Source organism: Empidonax traillii, unplaced genomic scaffold (genome assembly GCF_003031625.1).
Source record: "Empidonax traillii isolate 1590-97213 ecotype Southwest subspecies unplaced genomic scaffold, ASM303162v1 scaffold75:size1520028, whole genome shotgun sequence".
NCBI lineage: Eukaryota > Metazoa > Chordata > Aves > Passeriformes > Tyrannidae > Empidonax > Empidonax traillii.
In genome coordinates, this window is record NW_020955268.1 from 1451151 (window position 1) to 1462134 (window position 10984).

The 10984-nt window shown below is 36.0% G+C and overlaps 1 protein-coding gene across 1 annotated transcript in view; it reads left to right on the top strand.

Moving 5' to 3' along the window:
- Window positions 1-8875, top strand: part of WDR36 (WD repeat domain 36) — a 28101-nt gene extending 19226 nt beyond the window's left edge. The window contains exons 17-23 of the mRNA XM_027880851.1: window positions 1659-1766; window positions 2740-2837; window positions 4249-4391; window positions 4739-4855; window positions 5080-5161; window positions 7059-7246; window positions 8660-8875. Coding sequence (XP_027736652.1) covers window positions 1659-1766; window positions 2740-2837; window positions 4249-4391; window positions 4739-4855; window positions 5080-5161; window positions 7059-7246; window positions 8660-8809 — 886 coding nt within the window. The 3' untranslated portion in view covers window positions 8810-8875. The remainder of the gene's footprint in view (window positions 1-1658; window positions 1767-2739; window positions 2838-4248; window positions 4392-4738; window positions 4856-5079; window positions 5162-7058; window positions 7247-8659) is intronic.
- The last annotated feature ends 2109 nt before the right edge of the window (window positions 8876-10984 follow it).

The following is a 10984-nucleotide window of genomic DNA, read 5'->3' on the forward strand; positions in this document are numbered from 1 at the left end:
CTAACAATAGTTCTCTTTTGCACGTAACAAAATTACATATTTTGTCTCTTCTCTCTGATGGCAAAAAAATCAGATCAAGCTGAAATCTAGGCAGATACCTGACAAACCCTGGTTTTGAAAGTATTTAGGTTAAACTATTCTTCCAGAATGTAAAGGCAAGGTTTTCCTGTCACTGTAGGAAGAGGTGTGTATTGATGAGAAGAAACAGCTTTTCATAAAAAGCCTGATGCTTCCTTTACTCCTGTGGAAGAGTAGAAGAACTGACTTATAAACTCCGTGTTCTAAAGCCTCAGCTTTGATGCTGTTCTTATGAAAGGATGGAAAACAAGTTTCTAGAATCCTAGAAACAAATCTAGAAAACAAAAATTATAACTGACTTAGATAAATGGTATGGCATCTCTTAGTTGAACATCTGTTTTTACTTGGGAATACCGCTTCACTGTCCTTATGTATTGTAAGTATTCCTAGTGGATGATTTTAATGTAGAACTTTTTGAAAATTGGGAAAGAATTGCCAGTTTATGTGAAGGGAGGCACAGGCAGGAACTTGGTGTATTTTTTGTTGAAAGTGATGAGTGATGTTTCTCTTGCCTGAGATTTAAAACTGGTGTCCAGCAACATGCAGAAGGAATAAAACTTTTGGGGGGAAAAAATGCAGGGAAAAAAGTACTTTTATATTTAACATGGTCTGTCAAATCATCACAGGAGTGCTTAGTATTCAAGAAAATACATGCTCACAGGATTTTACATTTTAAACTGCTTTGTTACATCAGTATTTTTTCTATGATTAGTGAACAGAACAAGGTTGTAGAACTAGCTGCTCTCATCGATTCTCACTTTGCTTTTGATTTTGGTTTGTAAACAAGAGCAAAGTATCTAAGCTCTCCATTTGTTCTTTTTGTTTCTCTTGGTAAAGTAGTTGTCAAAATCAGCTTTTACTTACAATTCGAAGTAAATGGAATTCATACCTCAGCAAGTGACAAGCATGCTATGAACCTGGGCTGGAGTTCAAGTCTGGCAGGGCTTGTGGCATCATCCAGAACTCAAGTGTTGCTCTGTTAAAATAGTCACGTATTACTGAATATTTTAACCTTGTATTTGCATGGTATTTTTTCTATTTTCTGCATTAGTGAAAGGAGTGGTCAAGGAATATCAGGCTGAAGATATGGTAATATCAAAACTGTTGCAGATAGTAAAATTCTGCATTGTACAGCCCTCTCTTTACCTCAGAAGCATTAGGTGCAAGTATTACCCAGGTGTATGTGAAGTATATTGAGAAAGGGAATTGTCAGTTAATGGCAGAGCATTGAAAGATGAGGTCAGAGCAACATGTGGCTGTTTGGGAGCTCAAAATTTATGACCTCTAAGAAGGTTAGCATGAGGCATAAGGAGTTGAATGTGGGTGGATGGTTCACTACTTTTTCCATGGAATGTGGATATCTGAGGAGCTGCCAATTTTAGAGAATTTTGTAGAACTAAGTGGTTTGTTGCACAGTGCTGCTCACTTGCTAAGTTTATATAATATACTTGAATATGTCTCATACCCTGGTTTGTGTGCATACTTCCAGTGTCCTGTTTGCATTCAGCTGTAATTCAAATGTGCATAGATAAACAAGTTCATCTTACTGAGAATTTCTCCTTTGTGTTTTTTCTCCTTAGCCTTATAGATTGTTTTTTGGTGGACTCTGCAGCTGTCAGCCTTACTATGTCACCTACAGGAGATTTTCTAGCTTCGGCACATGTGGATGACCTTGGAATTTATTTGTGGTGAGTGTGCAATACTTCTGTTTCTACACAGAATTTCAGAGGGGAAAGAATTCTTTTAATTACGTTCACTGCAAATAGAGAATTGCTCTGTGAAGTATCATCTCCAATGTTTTGTCTTATTCTAATTAAGAGAGATATTCTGTATGGCTGTGATTCATAAAGCTTGAAATTTCTACAGTTAAGGTATTTTTTCTGATAATTAAATTATCTCTTTTTCCAAGTGTTTCTTTCTTACTTTTGAAGATTCCTGTTGCACCATTCCTAAAGTTTTTCTTTGTCTCTGTCTTTTTTTACCCTTTTGAAATGTCTTTGTTCAAATAGTTTTTCTTTTTGAAGTGCTTTTCTTGTCCTTCTATACAGTGTTGTCTGAGACTTGTGAGTAGTATTTGATAGTTGTGATTATTTGTCCTTATTAGTGATAAATGAGCACAGAAGTAACGTGTTTTAGTTCAATTTCCTCCTGATAGGGTTTTAAAGCAAATGACTGCTTAGGGCACCATTTAAGTGTTTTGAGGCTTTTCCCCTTTCATTTGATAGATCTTTCAGGTTACGTATGTTGACAGTGATTTTGCCTGAGGAGCGTTCAACTGTTAGACCTTCCTGTGGTTAAATAAAAGTGCTTCCTTGTGAATAATGACAAATATTTTTTACCTAGCCCTGGTTTATTTTGTCAGAAAAAATAATTTGCCAGAAAAGTCATTTCGTAGAATGACTTGTGTACATGTTACTTAATCATTATTAAATATTCTTGGCAATAATACTGCAGCACAACCTTTATGTTTCAGATTTTCAGGTGATGCCTATTGCTGTGCTTCATTTCTTGCTTATCTAGTAGATGAGAAAAACTGATCTTGACTAGAACCTGGTGAATTGCCATAATGCAATAGTGTTAGACTGCAGTAAAAATCATATCTAAAGTACTTGTTACCGTTCACCTAAAGATTGTTTTTAAAATGCCTGTCTTATTTTTCAGGTCAAATCGTTCTCTGTATTCACTTGTGTCATTACGGCCCCTTCCTGCAGATTATGAGCCTTCTTTGGTGACACTCCCTAGCACCTGCCCTGTGCAAGGTAATCTTCAGATAAAAGCCTATTTTATTTGGAATTTGTTATTATATTGCAAATAGAAGATGGTTTGCCTCCTCAGTGGCAAACTCACTGTGTCTTACCGTGCTTTCTCTGAGCTGTTCCTAATGCTTCCACCATTTTTGGCATGCTTACTCATATGCTAATATTAGCATATTTTAGGTGGCAAAAACATTGTGCTATTTGCTGGCTTTCTTTAATACTAGATTTGTGTAAATACCTTATGGTTTGACGTTTGTAGGGCCAGTTAGAAATTAACACTAACGTCTGGCAGTGGGAGGGAGATGGTTCTTTATTCTGCTTCCCTCGCAACTTGTTTCTGTCCTTGTGTGCCGTGGTAGATTCACTGCTATGTGTTGTCTTGTTGGCAAGAGAATTGGGTTCAGCTGACCCTTCCTGTCTAGATTCCCAGTGAAAGAAAGGCCTAAATGGCTTTTTATTGGAAGTGATTGTGTTTCTGTGCTCCTCTAGGTGGCGATCTTGTCTGCCCAAGTTTTATAGTGCTTGCTTTTCCATCTCCATGTGGAGGAGAAACACCTAGCAATGGACCGCTGAAAGAGCAAGGAACATGTTTGATGATGACTGCTTTATTAAGCACATACTTATTTCAGATACTTAAATTAGGGAGACAGGATTTCTTCCCAAAACTCTGAATGTTTTTATCCTGATTCTGGCTGGAAACTTTAATTTACTTTCTGTCTTCAGCAAATGCAAAGTTCCTGTTTAGATGCTCAGAGCTCTTAATGGTTTACATGGTTTTGTTGTTGTTGGCTTTTCCATTAGATTCATTGTTTTAGCCATGTAGTATTTTGCAAAAAAAAAAAAAAAAAGAGGTAGAGGTGTTTGGTCAAGACCGCAAAGGAAGCCCAGAAAAAATCTTATGACAGACATTTTGTTGTGCGATGTTGGGCTTTAATGTTGAGATTTTTATGTTCCATTTCAGCCTTACATGTTAAGATATTGTGATGAGGTTATGAATATGGTACATATTTAAATGCAAAGATTTTATGGCTTTGTAAACTTTGTAGAACTAAAATTTCTGTGTCTATATTTAAAAAGGTTAACAAAATTTTAACAGTAATTGTTCTTTCTTTTAGAATTCTATTAATTACTTTTATATAATTTGAGCCAAAGTGGACAAATCTTATCAGTCTTTAAAATTTTGTTTATCCAATTCTGCATTTTAGCTATAAGTTTTTTAAATCTAAACATAGTATTTCATAAGGTTAACAAGATTGTTTCTGCAGCTTTTCTCTCTAAGTTATGCTAACACTTATATCCATAGCTGTTACACATTTTTTATTTAAAAATTGCAAGATACATAGTAATGCTGGGTTTTATTTAAAAAAATAAATGTGGAATATGTATGTTCATAAACGATATCTGTTCCTGAAAGATGAGGATATGTCAGGTGAAGAAGAACCATATGATGAAATGATAGAATATGTCTCACCTGAGCAATTGGAAGAGCAGCTGGTGACCCTTTCCTCGTTACCGGAATCAAGATGGAAAAACCTCCTCAGCCTTGATGTTATCAAGGTACTGAAACTGTGCAAAAAATAGCAAACAGCCAGGTATATTTCCCCTTGGTCTATGAGATGCATTACCTGTTCATAAAATTTGATCCCTCTTTTCAGGTATTTTTCAAGATTTTGCTGTAGAAAGCCATAAGATGCTTTTCAGAATTCCTGGGGTTTGGGAGAGGAGTTGTTTGTCTTCTAAATAGTATCTTGATATTTACTAACAAAACTTTTACCTATGTATTACTTTTCAGTTAGTCTTTAGAGTTTTCATAGCATTTCATAAGTAAAACTCTTGACAAAAAAAAATTCCCATGTATTCTTACTATGATGATTATTATTTTAATTCAAATATCTAATTAACAGAAAAAAAATAAACCAAGAGAGCCACCAAAAGTTCCGAAGGCAGCACCTTTCTTCATCCCAACAGTTCCTGGTCTTATACCCCGATATATTCCACCAGAAGAAGAAAAAGATACACAGGTAAAACCAAGAAAAATTATAACTATGTTTATCTAGTGTATTTTCAAATAAATCTTAAATGCTTTTTAGTGCTGAGTGAAATTCCTAATGACTTTAAAGTACCAGTTTTAACTTGTTCCATTAATGCATATTTGCCAAAGTCTTTTATTCTGTCAGTAGGAAAGTAAGTTGTAAAAATACGTTTTCATATTCATGTACACTCTTTTAATACTTTTGTGGTCTAGTCAAAGGTAGTAAACCTTGGAGTACTGGCACAGAAATCTGATTTCTACATTCATCTTGAAGAAGCCCTGAGCACTAATGAATGTAAGTTAACAAGATACTTCACTAAAAATGTTGATGCTGCTTATGTTTTGATATACGTATGCTTTCTAATGTCAGAATTGTAGCACATGGGAGGAAAAAAATCTGCACAATATAGTAGCAAAGAGAATGACCTGATTAATGCATAGATAGCCAATCTAGATCAAGATCCATTGGTACTTGCCTGCAACATGGAATCCTTACAGGGAAATGCTGGCTAAAACCATTCTAGAGAGAGGAGGTTGTGCTCCGAAGATCATTAACCTTCTTGCAGACTGCAGTGGTCTTGCCTAGAAAAGTGCTGTGTATTATCTGTAGGGGAAGGAAGGGATTGATTTGGTAATCTGGTGATTTACTGAAACATGACAAACATAATGTCCCTAGCAAGTTCTCCTCTTAAGGACTACTTCACTAGGCATTCAGCAAACTTACACCTTTAAATAATTGCTGTATAACTTAAAGCTTAAGAAGAAACAAATTATGTAAAAATAAGGTGTTGGATTTCTTTGAAATCCATTTTGAAATTTTGTCACTTAAATTGCCTGTGGCATGTACCGGCTGCTTTGCCTGTTTAACTTGTGCTCTTACAGAATTATTGAATCTTAATTGTTTTTGAAAATGATTGCTAATATAGCTAGCTTGGAAATGTAAATGGAGATTCACTGGCAGCTTGTCTACAAAACAATTCTGTTGGGAACTCTTTTACCCTTTCTTGAACTCTTTTGAGATGACTAGCTTACTCTACTGCACTTGAAACATTTTGTGTGCAGAACTTTGTCAGTCACAAATGAGATGTGTTTTTATGTTTTTAGTATTTTTAATTTATAGTATCTATTAAACTGCTTCAGGTGAATATTTAAAAACCCTACCAAGCATATAGACGCTGGCTGTACCAGGGAGCAAGTGCACTCTTTCCCATATTGTCTGTGTACCAACTTCATAACACGCTCCATGCTTGGTTTTTTTAGTGTCGTAGCACAGAAGTTATTTAATGTATCTGTCTAGTGCTGTTAATATCACAATTATGTTTAAAACTAGCTAATGATTTTCATAGGAATCAAATACAGATGGACACAAATTTATACCACCTAAGGAATCTTAGCCAGTGTCTAATACTGTAGGTTACCATGATAAGAGAGTATAAGAATTTGGTCGTCTTAGTAATTTCTTAAATTACATTTTTGTAAGTGTTTTAACCATCAGTTGCATTTGCAACCCAACATGGTTTTGCTTCTTAATTTTAATGCAAGTGGGTGGGATTTTTGTAGGTAATCGGGTAGGATTGTAGGAATCCTGAGGAGGAACACTTTTGAAGAGAAGGAAAGAGTTTTTAAATTGCATGTATTTTACCATGGGAAAGATCTTCCACCAGGTCCCAGGTCCCAGGAAAAGCAGGAGAAATTCACTTAACAAAAGCTCTAATTACATGAAATGTACCAGATGATCCCCAGTTTTGCCTAATGTCAGTAACAGTAAAGATGCCTAGTAAAAGTAGCACCTTTTCTCTTTCAGTAGCTTGAAATCCCAAGTGTATACATTCCTTTTGCCAAGAGATGTAAAATGACATTGCTATGATTAATAAATTTTGTTCAGCTTAAAAGACAGAAAACAGGGGGAAAAAAATGAAACAGATATAAAGATATTACTTGTATTTTTCAAGATGAATTTACAAATAAAATGCATCTGTCTTATTAGAGATGTACTTCTCTAGTAAGTGATGGGACAGTAAATTAAAGGCAGGAAGGCATTTTGTTGTAAACACAATAGTAAGGAAACAGTAGAAACTTGAAATTCATAGTCACTGCTTAAGAATTTTGGAATAAACCTGTCTTATGAAGGGTTTGCAAGATACTTTTCTACAAATGTTCCTAATAACATCTCACTCAATGTTTTAACACAGATAAAGTTCCACTTGACCTACTGAAAAGGTTGGGACCATCTAATATTGAGATAGAACTACGGGGTTTGGCCCCTGAAGGTGGTGGCTCAATGAAGGTGATGCTGAGCTTTTTGAGAATGATTGGGATGATGCTGAACAAGAAGTACAACTTTGAACTTGCTCAGGCATACCTTGCATTATTTTTAAAGGTAATAATTGTCTTATAAAATTTGATGTTAGTCCTGTTTAAAATGATGGTTGTGCAGTAAAAGGATATAACTTGTCTGATTGAAAGAATATCCTAAATGACTGTGTTTGGGAATGGTTTTAAAATGTCTAACAGAATGCATGGATTATTTGGCAACTTGTCTGATCACAGTCAATAATAATTTGCAAAAAAAACCAAGTGTTCTGAATATGATCCTGGCAGGCAGGTTTTATTCAAGTATTCGTTATTTAGAATTGGTTGGGATTTTTTTTGTAACATACGTAATTCATTAATGGTTGGTAATTGTTAAGCTGAGATGTGCTATGTCTTAAGTAACCAAAGAATTTAATGCACAATGGTTGGGAAAGTAAATTAGAGATTTTTTTGGACTTAGCACTAGGCATTGCAAGCCTTACTTACTTTCCGTGTCAGTGGGCTGCCTTTTGTCTGTTACCTGTTGAGCATCACAGAGCTAATGAAATAACTCCCAGGTCTTGTTTAAGTCAGAAGGTTATTTGGATGAAGCACAGTAACACTTAATCTTAGAGAGAAAGTCATTCTGCAGAAGATTGAATCTCTTCTGATATACAAGTGCTTAAGATACTCTGACTTATGGAACCATGTGAGAGCAATTAATTACGGTTTACTGGTGAAACATTGTTATAAATGTTCAGACGCCTTGTAATACTGGGGCATCCGTGGCTGCTCTGGGCGACCTGTTCCTGTGCCTCTCCACTCTCACAGTAAAGAATTTTTTCCTAATATCCAAACTGAACTTACTCTCTCTCAGGATAAAGCTGAATAGCAATACTCCTAGATTTAAACTGTAGCCTGGAAAATAACTATTCCATCCATTAAGTGGTAATAATTGCTACAAGATCAAAAGGTTTCTTTTCCTTTTACTTTAACAAGGTTACTGTTTATTACATGAAGATATATCATCCATCTGTATTGGTACAGAGTGTGCTGGCATCATTCTTCCTGCTGTATGCAACATGGATAGTTAAAATAATAATAATCCTGATTGATCTCAGGGTATCTGTCTAGCTTTTCTAGCCTGAAGAGGAATCTGTGATATAAGTCAGAAAGAGGAGAAAGTTATGCTCGAAAAGAGTGTGTGATTAGGATAGATTCAGCAGCTTAGGCAGAAGAAGATCTAGTAAAGCAGTAGAATGTTGAAGACATTTTGCTGCCTTATCCCATTTGGTACATATGTGGAAGTAAAATGGTTTGGGTAAGACTAGCAAAAGGGAGGCAGCAGTAAATAGAAGGAATTCATTCAAAGAAAAAGAATTCCTTACTTGAAAGGCAAAGTGTTTCCTGAAGGCAGAGTATTGGAACTGAATGAAGGAAACATCTTTTAATTTTTTTATTATCTGTATTTGTTTCACTAACTGCTTGTTTTCATTTTCAGTTGCATCTGAAGATTCTCTCATTGGAGCCAAACCTGTTGGAGGAATTATCCAAATTGTCAGTACAACTCGAGGAAACCTGGATTCATTTGCAGACTCTCTTCAATCAGAGTCTGTGTATTTTAACATATATGAAAAGTGCTCTACTGTAAAATCCTTACAGGGTTTTGTCTGCATAAAATTTCCCTCAGAATAATAATACAATTTGTTACCAAAAATACCAGATTCCATAAGTCCGACTAGGTCTTAGAATCATAGAATCATTAAGGTTAGAAAAGAGCTCCAAGACCATCGAGTCCAACCTTTGACTGAATACCTCCATGTCCACCAAGCGATATCACTAAGTGCCACACCTACCACATCTACATGATTTTTTGAATACTTTCAGGGATGGTGACTTTATCTCTTCCCTGAGGAGGCTGTTCCAGTGCTTCTTCTGATGCTGTATTTTATACATCTGCATATGGCAGAGTATTTTAGAACATGCATAACTGCATATTTTTGTTCACTTGAGTTGGTACAGCTATTCATGTTGTATTGGTTTTTGCTGTCAGTGCACACACAGTCAGATTCAAGGCCAGGTTGGACAGAGCCCTGAGCAGCCTGCTCTAGTGGACGGTGTCTCTGCCCATGGGAGCGGGTTTGGAACTAGATGATATTTAAAGTTCCTTCCAATTCAAGCCATTCAATGATTCTATGATTCTGTGGCTATAGATAATGTAGCTAGTTACCTTAGGCTTTCATGGCAAAAACTGTAGTCATGAAAAAATGACTTGTTAAAAAAAAGAGGTGGGAATTTAATTTCTGTGCAGGAGCCCAAAACCTATACTGTGTTTAATAAAGTTATTGGTTTTGCAAAAATAAAACAAAATATCTGAATTATTAACATTTTGTTAACATTAGTTTAAAGCAATTAAATCTAAAAATTGTTCTCCTCTGCAATTAAAACAGTTTTCCTATGAAGTTTGTAAAAATCAGTCTTTTTCTGACTTTGGCAAGCTGTATTCAGTAGCTGCAGACATTTGTTTCTGAACACAGAGATTTCCAGCTGTACTACGAATACTTGAAGTTTAAAAAACCAAACACCAAACTAAACAAACAAACAACTTCACCCATTTTTTATAATCAGGTTTTTTGGACAATTAGTTTCATCTGAAAATTGTGTTTCCTTTCATAAGAAGAAGAGATCACCAGAATAAAAGCTTAGAGTTTTGGGGAATTTTTAATTGAAGGAGATGTGGTTTTTTACAAATTATATTTAGGTTTCAAACAATAAGATTTGGGCGTTGTTTGGGAACTCATGAGTGAAATTATCTTTAACTTTGCATTTTGAGAGTAGTTCCTCACAGCAGAAGAATCTCCTGAATGAGGCCTTTGGTGTATTTCACATGCTTCAGCTACATACACAGACTAACAGAATAACTAATACAAGTGTATGCAGTTTCAGTGGGTAAACTTCAAAGATGCGTTCATTGCATTTGGCACAAGACTGAAACAAAAGTGTGGTTTTGTCGTGCTGTGTGTCTGTTTTTGTTTTTTTTCAATGCCATCACATATAGAATTTGTTTTAGTGATGTATACTGGAACAAATTATCTGCAAACACCGAATAATCAGAGAATCATAGAATGGTGTGAGTTGGAAGGGACCTTAAAGATCATCTGCTGTGGGCAGAGACACTTTCCTCTAGACCAGGTTGCTCAGGGCCACATCCAGACTGGCCTTGGACACTTCCAGGGGTATGTTGTCCACAAGTTCGATGGGTTATCTGTTCCAGTGTCTCACCACCCTCACAGGAAAGAATTTCTTGCTAATACCCAATCTGACCCTACTCTTCTTGAGTCTAAAGCCACTCCCCTAGTCTGATCACTACAAATCCCTCTGCTGCTGTGTTGTAGCCCCCTTTAGCTACTGGAAGCCTGCTATTAAGGTCACCCTGGAGCTTCCTCTTCAGGCTGAACAATCTCAATTCTTTCAGCCTTTCCTCATAAAAGAGGTGTTCCATCCCTTTAATCATCTTCATGATCCTCCACTGGACTCACTTTAACATATTTCCCTCTCTGCAGTCAGTGGAAGCTTCAGCAGACTGCCACGACTTAATCAAATGTGGTGAGTAGTGGCTTAGCCATTTCACTCACCAGCTTCTCTGTGGTGCCCTGGTTGTTCTTTATCCAGAATTTTGCCTCACATAAAAACTTGAAGGGAATGGCGAAATATTATAGAAGTTTCCAGACTGGCATTCTGACCAGTTAGGACTTAGAATGTGGAGTCAGTGGGAATAATAAACACCTGAGGTTTTTTTATGAAGTTTACTCTGGAGATTTAAGAA